The sequence below is a fragment of the Hyperolius riggenbachi genome, chromosome 9 (genome assembly GCF_040937935.1).
Source record: "Hyperolius riggenbachi isolate aHypRig1 chromosome 9, aHypRig1.pri, whole genome shotgun sequence".
Taxonomy (NCBI): Eukaryota; Metazoa; Chordata; class Amphibia; order Anura; family Hyperoliidae; genus Hyperolius; species Hyperolius riggenbachi.
Genome location: NC_090654.1, coordinates 294085433 through 294100892, shown reverse-complemented (window position 1 = coordinate 294100892; position 15460 = coordinate 294085433). Strand labels below are relative to the sequence as shown.

Sequence of the window (15460 nt, the reverse complement as noted above, 5' to 3'; positions counted from 1 at the left end):
AAACAATACCAGTTGCCTGGCAGCCCTGGTGATCTACTGGAATTAGTGTGTGAGTCAAAACCCTGGAACAAGCATATAGCTAATCCAATAAAACCTGAGTCAGAGTACCTGATCTGCTGCATGCTTGTTCCGGGCCTATGGCTATTAGTATTAGGCCTGGTGCACACCAAAACCCGCTAGCAGATCCGCAAAATGCTAGCAGATTTTGAAACGCTTTTTCTTATTTTTCTGTAGCGTTTCAGCTAGCATTTTGCGGTTTTGTCTAGCGGTTTTGGTGTAGTACATTTCATGTATTGTTACAGTAAAGCTGTTACTGAACAGCTACTGTAACAAAAACCGCCTGGCAAACCGCTCTGATGTGCCGTTTTTCAGAGCGGTTTGCGGTTTTCCTATACTTAACATTGAGGCAGAAACGCCTCCGCAATCCAAAATCTGCAGCAGCCCGGGAGTATGCGTTTCTGCAAAACGCCTCCCGCTCTGGTGTGCACCAGCCCATTGAAATACATTGACCAAGCGTATCCGCAGCCACAAGCGGATTGCAAACTGCAGCAGAACCGCTCTGGTGTGCACTAGGCCTTAGAGGCAGAGGATCAGCAGGACTGCCAGGCAACTGGTATTGCTTAAAAGAAAATAAATATGGCAACCTCCCTATCCCCCTCACCTCGGGTTCCCTTTCATTTCTTTTAAACAATGTACATTGCCTGGCTATCCTGCTGATCCTCTGCCTCGAATAACTTTACTCATAGCCCCTGAACAAGCATGCAGCAGATCAGGTGCTCTGGCTGAAGTGTGACTGGATTAGCTGCAAGCGTGTTTCAGTCGTGCAATTCAGACGCTACTGAGGCCAGAAGACTAGCAGGGCTGCCAGGCAACTGGTATTGTGTAACAGGAAATAAATATGGCAGCCTCCATATAACTCTTACTTCAGGTGTCCTTTAACTGAAGGTTAAATAGAAAGAATGACTAACCGGCGAGGCGCCCAAGACCACCGTTTCCAAGCCCTGCATCTTCCTCCATCTCCTCCAGCTCTTCAATGTCCAGTCCGAGCTACAAAGACAAAATATAAATACAGGTATAATTCTACCACATGCAGAGAGGGCATCCACCATAAAAAAGGACAAACATCACAGAAAGCTGTACGATAAAAACATATAAAATGTAGATTTCTCCCAGGGCAAAATGTGCTATAAAATGTCTGTTCTGCTCCATGATGCTGCCACTTATAGCAGGTAGTGAAACGCTGAAAGATCTGTCAGGTTTTGTACTAGTCCATCTCCTGAAGGTTTTTTTTTCATAAAAGCACTTACTGAACAGCCATTCCTTACTGTACAAGCCAGTAGGGCAGCTGGCCAGAATCTTTGTACAGATCCTTTCCATGGAGAGCTCTTGTAAAAGATAAAATAGACTAGCACATCTCATGGGGGACTCGAAGATGTGTCAGCTTTTTAACTGACAGCGACTTTGGAAATGTATCGTTCGTTTCACTCTGGGAGACGTGTGCATTTTATATGTATATATTTAGAGATTTGCAATTTTTTCGCGATCGTGAACCTTTTCACAAGGATCATTGAAGTCATGGGACAATATGGAGACAACAGTTATCCAGGCAGGTGGTCTATAACATAATACATACAAAACTGCAGGGCCCCAGTGCATAATCTGTAGCAGGGCCCATTGATTTGTCATAGAACGCAATGAGTGATTAGGCTGGAGAGGTGTTCAGCACTGGAGTCCTGGTCAGGCCACACAGGACAGTGTAGGGGTACAGCAGTTTGTCATCTATAATTATCGATTTCATCCTGGAAAAACTGAAAGCAATGCGGTCCCAGCCCTGTGCATGCCGCTAAGGTAACTACACTAGCTGAACTTCCTGTCAATATATAGGAGATTTGATCGCATAGGCCTGGGTGGTGGCCTTTCCTGTACAGGTTATGATGCTGTTGTGTATCTTTCAGAGCAGAGAGGAAGTTCTGAGTTCAGGTCCACTTTAAATAAAAAAGTCGACAGACCAAAAAAAAACCCCTCCAGCATCTTTAGTCCCCATTCAAGTTCCATTCCTGGTGTGGACAAGAGACAGGACGGGTTACAGAATCCCTGCGGGACAGAGGACGGCTTTCAGAGACCTGGAACTGCCTGAGGAACTGAAAAACCAGGATTCCCCGTTACCAGGATTCCCCCACATACAGCGGACATTGTCAGGGCTGAAGGGGTTTATGATAGTGAAACATGTCCGGTGCGTCGCTCCTGTGCATCCTGCAGGAAGCTGCCAAGTATTCCCCAGGAGAGGTCAGTCACTAAGATTATAACGCTACCCATATATCTAGTGACTTGGCAGTTGATCAACCATCCGATAACAACCAGATGAAAATTGATGCTGCCAACCAGATGCATGCCTGATGGACAAGGCAACCAATTTGGAGCTGAGCATGTTGGATGTGCTGAAAGGTTGGGCCATCGTGGTCGATCGGGTGCACGATGGTGACGGCGAGCGATTTCTGGACGAGTGGCAAAACCACCGGCGCTGTTCCCGCAATGTACACGTGCACATTTATACATTCCTTGTCATGAGTCGTGGTGCCAGTCTTCTGAATCTGCCGCTCTACCATTAGCACTATACACGCCGGCGGCCCATGGCACGCGGTGCACGTGTGAGGTCACACGCGCCACGCTGGCAATGAGAATACAGCGCTAATGGAAGATCGGCAGACGGACGGGCGACACAGGACAGGGAATGTATAAATGCGCACACATTTATACACTAAGGGAACAGAGGCGAGGAGGCAGACTCAGCCGATTCCTGAGAGATCTCATGCTGAAATTGATCAGGAATCGGCCTGCAGTGTACGGGCAGCTGACCAATCTCTCTGATCACATCCAATCAGAGAGATCTGCCCATACATAGTCTGATGAGTGGCTGCTGAAGTGTTTTTGCATGATAGAATATTATATCATGAAAGTGACAGGAAAGTGCTACAAGTAGCTGGATGGCAGATCTGATTCTTTTCTTCCCATAAGAAAACCCCACACATTATCCAATAATAATAATAATAATAATAATAATAATAATAATAATAATAATAATATTATAATAGCCCGGACTGCATACATTGCCTGTAACTATATAGAGAAGCGTCCAGCCCCGGCCCCTAGAAGCCTGCAGGTCTCTGCATTCTAAAGCTAATGAATGGCCCCCAGTTACCAGCCAATTATACCCAAACATCTCCCATTTAATGTTTAACTAAAAAAAGAGCCTTATTCAGGTGGTTTCACCCAGTTCAGGACTGCTCTCCATGCACAGCTGAAGGTTTCTCTTATACTGGCAGAAACTGGTCAGTAACCGCTCTGCACCTGACAAAGGGAACCTCAGAGTAAAACTAATACACAATATACCTGCAAATGAATATCACATACTTACCTCACCATCTGTTCCTCTCAGAAGCTCACCATTTTCTTCTAACAATGACTCCTTCCAGTTCTGACTAGATCTAGTCGTACTTGTCTTGCCTGCAGCTTGACTAGCTTAAAGGGACACTTAAGTCAAAAAAAAAAAAAAAAAATAGTTTCTCACCTAGGGCTTCCAATAGCCCGCTGCAGGTGTCTGGTGCCCTAGCCATCTCCCTCCGATCCTCCTGGCCCCGCCGGCAGCCACTTCCTGTTTCGGTAACAGGAGCTGACAGGCTGGGGACGCAAGTGATTCTTCGCGTTCCTGACCACAATAGCGCCATCTATGCTGCTATAGCATATATCATATACCACATAGCAGCATAGAGGGTGCTAATGTGTCTGGGAATGCGAAGAATCACTCGTGTCCCCAGCCTGTCAGCTCCTGTCACCGAAACAGGAAGTGGCTGCCGGCGGGGCCAGGAGGATCGGAGGGAGACAGCGAGGGTACCGGACAGCTGCAGGGGGCTATTGGAAGCCCTAGGTGAGTAAAATTTTTTTTGTTTGATTGTCCCTTTAAAGCCTAATGCTGGGTACACGTTGAAATTTCCCGCTCGATTCACGAATCGATTAGATTTCAAACATGCTCGATTGGATTTCGATCGTACCTGCCATCGATTTTCATACTTAACATAGGAAAAAAAAAAAAAAAAAAAAATCGAAATCCAATCAAGCATGTTTGAAATCGAATCGATCGAGCCAATAGAGCAGGAAACCTCAACGTGTGTACAGAGCATTAGGGAACTTTTTCACCAAAATCAGATTCTGCCAGTTATAACTGATGTGCAAGGTAATGTCCATGTTTCCCCATGGCTCAAGCAATATTACCGGTTAATGGAGAGCTGACCTGGAAGTAGTTACGGGGTCATCGCCATTTTTAAAATGGAGGACGGAGAATTCCATTGATCACAGAGTGGACTAACTAGGGAGGCAGGAGAGCAGAAAGATTGAGGAGTAGACTATGCGGGAGGTAAATATGGACGTGTGTAAGTTTATTTTTACAGTTCAGATTTGCTCATGTTAAATGATCTATGGAGGTCCTTAATCTCCAAAGAGACGACAATTAGAGAATACCTTTAGATAGACAGTTTCACATACCAACGTAGTAAGGACTACCAATATAGATTCAGCAAGTGTTCTGCTTAGGCATCCATGAAGAAATGATTAATCCATTGCAAAGGGGGTCTTGCCAGACATAAGGTCTCAAAAGGTGGGGGCCATGTATCCCTCTATTATTCAGTCGTGTCAGACTATCCTCTGCTGCCTCCCCAAGCAACATGTTTATTGCTTCCATGAGACTAGCCATCTCATTCTCTCGCATCCCCTCCTATGGCCATTTATCTTTCCCAGCATCAGGGTATTTCTCCATCTCCAGTGACTCCTATCTTCTCATTGTATCTCCAAAGTATTTCAGCTTCAGCATTTTTCCTTCAATTGAACAGTCAGGGTTGATCGGATCTTCTTGCAGTCCTAAGGACCCAGGAGAGAGTCGGAAACGTGTCAGCTCTTGTGCTGCCATGTACCACTGTTGGACTTTTAATTGACGATTGAATAAAAAGATCTAGATTTTTTTTTTTATTTGTTTTTTTTTTTAAACCAGTGTGGAGAACTTTGCTTCATATAGTCCAAGTGAGTCTCAGAAGTCTTCTCCAACCCCACAAGCCGAAGGTGTCGATTCTTTGGTGTACAGACTGCCTTATGGCCCAACGCTCACAACCATACATTACTACTGGAGAAACTATGGCTTTGACCAACCTTTGTTGTTAACAAGGTTCTACAACAAGGGTAAATCCATAGAATTGTGATATTTTCTGTGCTCTGAGGGGAATATTTTCTTGCAAAAGTTGGTGCCAAGTATGTACAGGCCCAACGACCAAACCTTATTTCATGCATCAAACATGTGCAGACAGACGGATATTTTAAGTTAATCTCTCGATACTTTACTCTTGCCAGCTAAAGCCTTTTACCCACAGCCGTGTGCCTCAGAGTCTGTACACAAAGTGCTGAGTATGCAGGAAGGGAACAGAGGTTACTTCTGGGCACACTTCAGTCTAAAATATAGGATTGCTTTTGGAGTGTTTTTTCGCATCACCTGTAGGAGGCAGTATAGCACCATTTCTGACTTCTAAGTGGAGAGCCAGAAAGTTCCCCCTCCAGCCAGCCAAGTCCTGGCATTCTTCCTGCAGAGACACAAGCCAACCTGTTTATCTCCAACCACTCACCCGGGCACCGGCCTCTGCCAGGCATTTCCTCAATTCAAACTGCAATTTAGATCTTGATTATAGGCTTAGGCAGGTTACTGAAAACATACAAGCCCAGTAGGTGGTGAGGACACAGGCAGGCCGCCATCCCGCATGGTTCCCGCTCATCATGACGAGGTAGATTGCTCAGTTAACACACCGTGCAGCTTTTTCAGCCGGTGCCAGCGGAATATTCTCTGTGCCAGTGAAATGTTTGATGAGCCAATATAAGGCTATTCATGTGGAACCTCACACTGCAGAGAGGTGAGGCCTGCAAGTCACAACCGATCTAATCACACCGGATCAAGAGGGGCCCCTCCCTAAAAACAAGCTAACAGAGCCAGCCATCAGTGTGAACTTATTACATGACATCTATAGCAACAACTCTGATAGCCTGTTAGGTCTATAGTCTGTTATGTAATAGCAAAGGGAAATAGTAATTATTGCAATTAAAGTGGAGCTGAACTCGTGCACAAGACAGAAGGAAAACAGAAATGCACCCTGTAAGTATTTAGAGAGAGTTTAGCCTGTCTAATGCCCCCTCCTTTGTGTCTAATCAGAAGTAGTAAAATTTGATCCTTCTGTCACATGACTGCCACGGCAGATAAACTCATTTGAAGCTACAGGATGTTACGAATAGGACTGCTTCCATGAAAGCAGGAAGTAGACACTGCGGATTTATTGCAGAATTTGTATCAGCTGTAAGAAAGAAAGTTTTTTTTTTTTTTTCTTTAAAGGTCATTATGCTGTTGAGCATCTTTTAGAGCAGAGAGGAAATTCTGAGTTCAGGTCCCCTTTAAATAATCCCCCAGTATTAAAGGAAACTTGAGATGGACACCTCAGGATTTTCACTTATGGGAGCGATCTGCACAGAACTGTCAGCCACGGGAGCGAAGACATGCAGTGACGCGAGAATGGACCAAGCTGCGGGAGAACTCGGGACCGGACAGAATCCAGGGACCAGACTGCAAGGGGCTGGAGGAAGACCCAGGTAAGTATAACTCCTGATGTGTCCATCTTATGTACACTTCACAGGAAATCTGAAGTGAGAGGGATATGGAAAATAATATTTCCTTTTAAAAACAAACAAATACCAGTTGCCTGCCAGTCCAGCTGAGAAGCCAGCCACGAGGCAGAGCTAGAGGAGGAAGCCAGGCAAGCACAGCCACGAGGCAGAGCTAGAGGAGGAAGCCAGGCAAGCACAGCCACGAGGCAGAGCTAGAGGAGGAAGCCAGGCAAGCACAGCCACGAGGCAGAGCTAGAGGAGGAAGCCAGGCAAGCACAGCCACGAGGCAGAGCTAGAGGAGGAAGCCAGGCAAGCACAGCCACGAGGCAGAGCTAGAGGAGGAAGCCAGGCAAGCACAGCCACGAGGCAGAGCTAGAGGAGGAAGCCAGGCAAGCACAGCCACGAGGCAGAGCTAGAGGAGGAAGCCAGGCAAGCACAGCCACGAGGCAGAGCTAGAGGAGGCAGCCAGGCAAGCACAGCCACGAGGCAGAGCTAGAGGAGGCAGCCACAAGGCAGAGCTAGAGGAGGAAGCCAGGCGAGCGCAGCCACAAGGCAGAGCTAGAGGAGGCAGCCAGGCAAGCACAGCCACAAGGCAGAGCTAGAGGAGGAAGCCAGGCAAGCACAGCCACAAGGCAGAGCTAGAGGAGGCAGCCAGGCGAGTACAGCCACGAGGCAGAGCTAGAGGAGGAAGCCAGGCGAGCGCAGCCACAAGGCAGAGCTAGAGGAGGAAGCCAGGCGAGCGCAGCCACAAGGCAGAGCTAGAGGAGGAAGCCAGGCGAGCGCAGCCACAAGGCAGAGCTGGAGGAGGAAGCCAGGCGAGCACAGCCACAAGGCAGAGCTGGAGGAGGAAGCCAGGCGAGCACAGCCACAAGGCAGAGCTGGAGGAGGAAGCCAGGCGAGCACAGCCACAAGGCAGAGCTAGAGGAGGAAGCCAGGCGAGCGCAGCCACAAGGCAGAGCTAGGAGGAAGCCAGGCGAGCGCAGCCACGAGGCAGAGCTGGAGAAGGAAGCCAGGCGAGCACAGTCACAAGGCAGAGCTGGAGGAGGAAGCCAGGTGAGCACAGCCACAAGGCAGAGCTGGAGGAGGAAGCCAGGCGGGCACAGCCACAAGGCAGAGCTGGAGGAGGAAGCCAGGCGAGCACAGCCACGAGGCAGAGCTAGAGGAGGAAGCCAGGCGAGCACAGCCACGAGGCAGAGCTGGAGGAGGAAGCCAGGCGAGCACAGCCACGAGGCAGAGCTGGAGGAGGAAGCCAGGCGGGCACAGCCACAGGGCAGAGCTAGAGGAGGAAGCCAGGCGAGCGCAGCCACAAGGCAGAGCTGGAGGAGGAAGCCAGGCGAGCGCAGCCACAAGGCAGAGCTGGAGGAGGAAGCCAGGTGAGCACAGCCACGAGGCAGAGCTGGAGGAGGAAGCCAGGCGAGCACAGTCACAAGGTAGAGCTAGAGGAGGAAGCCAGGCGAGCGCAGCCACAAGGCAGAGCTGGAGGAGGAAGCCAGGCGAGCGCAGCCACAAGGCAGAGCTGGAGGAGGAAGCCAGGCGAGCGCAGCCACAAGGCAGAGCTGGAGGAGGAAGCCAGGCGGGCACAGCCACAAGGCAGAGCTGGAGGAGGAAGCCAGGTGAGCACAGCCACAAGGCAGAGCTGGAGGAGGAAGCCAGGCGGGCACAGCCACAAGGCAGAGCTGGAGGAGGAAGCCAGGCGGGCACAGCCACAAGGCAGAGCTGGAGGAGGAAGCCAGGTAACCACAGCCACGAGGCAGAGCTAGAGGAGGAAGCCAGGCGGGCACAGCCACAAGGCAAAGCTGGAGGAGGAAGCCAGGTAACCACAGCCACGAGGCAGAGCTAGAGGAGGAAGCCAGGCGAGCACAGCCACGAGGCAGAGCTGGAGGAGGAAGCCAGGTGGGCACAGCCACGAGGCAGAGCTGGAGGAGGTAGCCAGGCGAGCACAGCCACGAGGCAGAGCTGGAGGAGGAAGCCAGGCAAGCACAGCCACGAGGCAGAGCTAGAGGAGGAAGCCAGGCGAGCACAGCCACAAGGCAGAGCTAGAGGAGGAAGCCAGGCGAGCACAGCCACAGGGCAGAGCTGGAGGAGGAAGCCAGGCGAGCACAGCCACAGGGCAGAGCTGGAGGAGGAAGCCAGGCGGGCAAAGCCACAAGGCAGAGCTGGAGGAGGAAGCCAGGTAACCACAGCCACGAGGTAGCGCTACAGAAAGAATCCAAGTCACACCATAACTGTTTCTCAATTCTAGCATGTACCCTTTCATTATTGGCCTACGTTTCCCAAAGCAGTGTTCTCTCCAGGCTCTTTTAGCCGGGTGCTCCACACGGATAGTTTTGGTGAGCACACGGCTGTCATCAGCTCACCTCCTCCTCTGCCGTAAGCAGCGTTGTGCAGAGAAGCGCCGGCCCTGCATTCTCTCATCTCATCCCACCCGGCTACTTTCTCATGCCACCCGGCTGTCATCAGCTCCCCTCCTCCTATGCTGTAAGCAGAGTTGTGCAGAGAAGCGCCGGCCCTGCATTCTCTCACATTGTCCCACCCGGCTACTTTTTCATGCCACCCGGCTGGGAAAAAAAAAAAAAAAAAGTTTCTGGGGAGAACACTGCCCCCAAAGCTTTTAAATAAAAAAAACTGTTATACAAGTTAATTTACATGGGATTTACCTTTTTAACCTTCTCTTATAATGGATTGAATAATGCCAGCTCAAGCACCCCCTGGGCTCCACCAAAGTGCCCCCGGGGTATGTGGCCAAGAAAGGAAGTCATGTGATCGTATGACAGACATGTGGCATGGGGAATGAGGAAGCCACAGGCTCAGCACACAGGCCATGCAGAAGATCAGCAACAATGGCGGCATCCTCGCTCACACGACAGGCTTGTGTTTGTGCTGCGCTGAGTCATAGCTGGCCAGTTGTGTCCCGCAGGCGATAGTCTGCATACATTTCATTTGTGAAAGGAGGGAAGGGAAAACTTACTGGAGCCTCAGTGTGAGGAGTCAGGATGAGACTGCAAAACCCAGCAAGAGATTCCACCAGGAGAAACCTTCACAAAATATGGATTTCTGGCAACATTCACTTACATGTATTTTCCTCCTGCGCCGACGTATCTTCACAAGCGCTCAGAGCTTTGCCAAAACTGAAGGCTTTTCTATATAAACACTTCAAAAATGAACCTTTTCGCAAAAACTTCAGTTAGGGCCGGTTCACACTTGCGGTTCTCTGCCAAACGGACCGGATGACCTGACCGGATCCGGACCGGAACCGTACGGTTCTGATCCCGATCCGATCCGGATCCGGTCAGGTTGCATCAGGTGTTCATCAGGATGCGATCCGGATCAGTTTGGCAAAAGTTACGTAAAAAACTAAAAAAATGTTGGGGTCTGGGAGGTCAGCAGAAGGGGGACCTGTGGAATCAGGCCCTCCGCTGTTTAGCACTCACCTCCACCTCCGACATACTGCCAACATCTCCAGCACGTTTAAAGTCACTGCTGCTCCACTCCAAAATGCTTGCCCATGTGTCCCCATCCAAAATCGCCGCTACAATCCGCATAGGAAGTGGGGTAGAACATCCGGATTTTATAGCCAGTGTGTTGTGCGCTCTCCGGTTCTCATTGGTTTGTATTGGCCGGATGGTGCAGTCCGGCTCCGCTCCGGATACGGCTGCCAGAGGAGCCGGACCAAAAAATAGCGCATGTTGGGTCTTATGCCGGAGTCCGGATCCGGTCGAAACGGACGCATGTGAACGGACGCATAGGCTTTCATTGCTATGCCGTGCGTCCGTTCCGTCCGTTCTGCATGCGGTCCGGCGATTCCGGACGGTGACCGCTAATGTGAACCGGGCCTAAAAGCCCTCTGACAAAAACACCCAGTTTTCAGCACAGGCCCACCGAGAAATGCAAGGGCAGAAGTAAGCGCAAATTGTTTATTAGCATATACATAAAAAGTTAAAGTGGACCTGAACTCAGAACTTCTTCTCTGTAACAAAAGATAAACAGCATAACAACCTTTAAAGAAAAACATTTCTTGGTTATGTTGGGAATACACTGGTCGATCCGGCGGCCGATTAGCCGCCAGATTGACCCCTGCAGTGTCCCCGCGTGAATCGATTTCCACTCGTCCCCGCCGGCGCTTACTTAGCGCTCGATTCCCTGCCATTGTCCGCCAGCGAGGATCGAGCGGGAAGGGGTCAAGCGGCTTGATTGGGCCAGCTCAATATTATCAGCTGGTCGATACACGGTACAGAAACGTAGCGTGTATCCCCAGCATTACAGCTGTTACAAAATCTGCAGTGTGTCTACTTCCTGCTTTCATGGAAGCAAGCATAGGGTTAACATCCTGTGTTTACATATTAGCTGAGGCTGCAATGGCAGATGGGAGGGGGGGGGGGCAGGATTAGACTGGCTAAACACTCTAAATACATACAGGGTGCAATTCTCTCAGTTTTCCTTCTATCCGGTGCAAGAGTTCAGGTCCACATTAAATAGGAAGCGGCAAGCAATAGTGTAATTAAAAAAAAAAAAAAAAAAAAAACACAATAGCAGTGGTGGGTGCCTAACCTTAGCCCCCCCCTCATAATGTCTAACCCCCACACACACACGGTAATTGCCTAACATTATACTTAACCTCGGCACCCAAACGCCTGATAGTTCTAGCCATTAATTACTATGTAGTAGCCGACTCGCTACTAACCAAGTCAGGTGCCCAATGACCGATGAATAACACTGCCAGCTGACGCCTGCCGATCGTGGTGCCCAATTGACCAGATTAGAAAATGTACCATATGATCAGATGGACGTCAGCTACATAGTAAACCCAGTTTGTGGTAGTTTGATACATTCATCTCTGGATTCTCATCTCCACTAGATTGCCTCAGGTCATTCCTCCTCTGCACCTTCGAGTTCCTTTGACCTTGCCACTGTACACTGAGAATTACATCATGGACTTGTTAACAAACGAGCTTGACGAGCTAGACTACCATTAGGAAGTCGACAGGATATGCCAGTGGTGTAGGGAGAACAGGCTGTCTTAAACAATCGGCAAAAACCACCAAGTTGATAGTGGACTTCAGGAAGCATGTCCCCACCCCAACGTTAATCTACATTGACGGCACTGATGGCAAAAGAGTCGCTAGCATCCACCTTCTGGGCAAAACCATCTCCAAGGCCGGAGCTGGACGGCAAACATGACAGCCCAGCAGAGGCCATTCTTCCTCCGCCATCTGAAGGAGTTTGGTATGGAGCTGCTGCCAAGTTTCTACACTGCCGCCATTGAGTCCGTCCTCTGCTCATCCATACTAGTCTGGTACGCCTTCCCCACCACCAGAAACAGATACCAACTTTAGAGGGTAATTAGATCAGTAGAGAGAATCAATAGAACTCTACCCACTCCAGATTACGCTCCAGAGCACTGAGGATTGCCGGTGACCCCTCACACCCTGGTCACCGCTTTTTCAGTCAGCTTCCTTCAGGCAGTAGGTTTCAGGCCATCCCCACCAGAACTTAAAGGTATAGAAACTCCGCCGTCAACCTCTTGAACAACCTCTGAAATTCAGGCCATTCCACCTTCAGCCCCACCCTGTTCACTTTATACCCCCCCATAAAGTTGCAGCAGTGTAGCTTAACACTGTTTGGAACTGTACCCAGAGGTCTACATTGGTGTAGTGCTATTTTAATTAGCACTCCTGTCTAGGCTTGTTCTTTTATCTATACTTCCTATCTTTACTCTGAGCAACTGTATGCGCCAAACCCAATTCCAGGCATGACCCAGTCGTGCTTGGCGATTAAAATATTTCAGATACTGATTTCTGAAAAGCAAACCTGCAAAATAAATAACTAAAGAGTGAAGAGTAAAAAACATCCACAAATAGATGACAGGTCAGAGTACAGAGACCAGGGCTGGGAGGTACGAGAGGTCAGGACAGGGAATCCGGCTACAGGACTGATGACCAGATCTGCAGAGTACAGAGACCAGGGCTGGGAACACGAGGACAGGACAGGGGTTCCGGCTACAGGACCAGACCAGATCTGCAGAGTACAGGGACCAGGGCTGGGAGGTACGAGAGGACAGGACAGGGAATCCAGCTACAGGACTAATGACCAGATCTGCAGAGTACAGAGACCAGGGCTGGGAACACGAGGACAGGACAGGGATTCCGGCTACAGGACTGATGACCAGATCTGCAGAGTACAGAGACCGGGGCTGGGAATGAGAGGACAGGACAGGGAATCCGGCTACAGGTCTGATGACCAGATCTGCAGAGTACAGAGACCAGGGCTGGGAGGTACGAGAGGTCAGGACAGGGAATCCGGCTACAGGACTGATGACCAGATCTGCAGAGTACAGGGACCAGGGCTGGGAGGTACGAGAGGTCAGGACAGGGAATCCGGCTACAGGACTGATGACCAGACCTGCAGAGTACAGAGACCAGGGCTGGGAACGAGAGGACAGGGAATCCGGCTACAGGACTGATGACCAGATCTGCAGAGTACAGAGACCAGGGCTGGGAGGTACGAGAGGACAGGACAGGGATTCCGGCTACAGGACTGATGACCAGATCTGCAGAGTACAGAGACCAAGGGCTGGGAACACGAGGACAGGGACTCCGGCTACAGGACTGATGACCAGATCTGCAGAGTACAGGGACCAGGGCTGGGAGGTACGAGAGGACAGGGAATCCGGCTACAGGACTGAGGACCAGATCTGCAGCGTACAGAGACCAGGGCTGGGAGGTACGAGAGGACAGGGAATCCGGCTACAGGACTGATGACCAGATCTGCAGCGTACAGAGACCAGGGCTGGGAGGTACGAGAGGTCAGGACAGGGAATCCGGCTACAGGACTGAGGACCAGATCTGCAGAGTACAGAGACCAGGGCTGGGAGGTACGAGAGGTCAGGACAGGGGATCCAGCTACAGGACTGATGACCAGATCTGCAGAGTACAGAGACCAGGGCTGAGAACGAGAGGTCAGGACAGGGAATCCAGCTACAGGACAAGACCAGATCTGCAGAGTACAGAGACCAGGGCTGGGAATGAGAGGACAGGGAATCCGGCTACAGGTCTGATGACCAGATCTTCAGGAGTACAGGGACCAGGGCTGGGAACGAGAGGTCAGGACAGGGAATCCAGCTACAGGACAAGACCAGATCAGCAGAGTACAGGGACCAGGGCTGGGAACACCAGGACAGGACAGGGAATCCAGCTACAGGACTGATGACCAGATCTGCAGAGTACAGAGACCAGGGCTGGGAGGTACGAGAGGACAGGACAGGGAATCCGGCTACAGGACTGATGACCAGATCTGCAGAGTACAGAGACCAGGGCTGGGAGGTACGAGAGGACAGGACAGGGAATCCGGCTACAGGACTGATGACCAGATCTGCAGAGTACAGGGACCAGGGCTGGGAGGTACGAGAGGACAGGGAATCCAGCTACAGGACAAGACCAGATCAGCAGAGTACAGGGACCAGGGCTGGGAACACCAGGACAGGACAGGGAATCCAGCTACAGGACTGATGACCAGATCTGCAGAGTACAGAGACCAGGGCTGGGAGGTACGAGAGGACAGGACATCGGCTACAGGTCTGATGACCAGATCTGCAGAGTACAGAGACCAGGGCTGGGAGGTACGAGAGGACAGGGAATCCGGCTACAGGACAGATGACCAGATCTTCACAGCTGCAATACTGGAAACTGGCTCAGCAGAGGCAAATCTGACCTGTATCCCCAATTAGGGACACAATGAGATGCACACACTGCAAGTTGATGCAGCAACTCAGACGCAGCATCTTATTGGCAACCCCCCCCCCCCCCCCCCAAATCGACCAAAAGCTAAGGAAGAGTAGAACAAATCTCAACTCCTCCAGGAAGCAGAAAAGGTAAAAGACCCCGATCTCACGTTCAGCATTTTCAGATTAAGGTTTGGAGACTAATAATGCAGACAATCCTTTTTTACAGTCCGCATGAGGTTACAGTAAAGGGCATTCACATTTCATGCAAGCCCTGTCAATTTGTATTGATCCGCGTTCAAAGCTGCATAATCTGAATGCAAGGAGTATCTCGATCATTTTTTAAGTTTGACAATAAGAGCCCCTCCTCCCCCATTCCACGTACGAGAGACTCACCTGATAGATGGCTTCATCGCAGGCGTTCTGCAGCCCCACGTTGATCATGGTGTTCTGTAGGGTGCGGCCCATGTAGAACTCCAGGGAGAGGTAATACGTCCTCTGAAACAGAACAACACACATTGAATTATAGAAAGGAACAATTCACTGACTACACACACACACACACACACACACACACACACACACACACACACACACACTTTATCACTCTCCTCCACCACCAGCCCCCACCCCAAAAAAAAAAAAAAAAAAAAAAAAAACAACAAACACCCTTTACATGATTAAGTATTAATAAAACGTGTTTAAATAAAATTTCATCATCTACCTTTAGGACTTCACCTCTAAAATGCAGGGCTGTGGAGTCTGAGTCGAGCAATTTTGGGCACCCGGAATCGTGGTTTCAGAAACTGAGGAGTTGGGTCGGAAGATTTCTGTACCGATTCCACAGCCCTGCTAAAAATGTGGCTTTTTTTTGCAAAAGAGGTTACCCAACATTTGGGAAGAATAGTGCTGACAAAATAGTCCAGGATTCTTGCTGGTGGAATGCGCGGTGAACCAGAACTATAGCCACTGACTGCTGCAGGCTACATGTGACAGGTGCTCTTATGAAGCTCTGTGGCCTCCCAACACTTCCTGTACAATGGCAAGGAAATGAAC

General features: G+C 50.1%; 1 protein-coding gene across 1 annotated transcript in view; it reads right to left on the bottom strand.

Moving 5' to 3' along the window:
* The window catches only part of PYGL (glycogen phosphorylase L), a 63889-nt gene that overhangs the window by 30146 nt on the left and 18283 nt on the right, over window positions 1-15460 (bottom strand). Inside the window, exons 2-3 of the mRNA XM_068254773.1 lie at window positions 14801-14902; window positions 969-1047 (exon numbers count right to left, since the gene is read on the bottom strand). Of these exons, the coding sequence (XP_068110874.1) occupies window positions 969-1047; window positions 14801-14902 (181 nt within the window). The remainder of the gene's footprint in view (window positions 1-968; window positions 1048-14800; window positions 14903-15460) is intronic.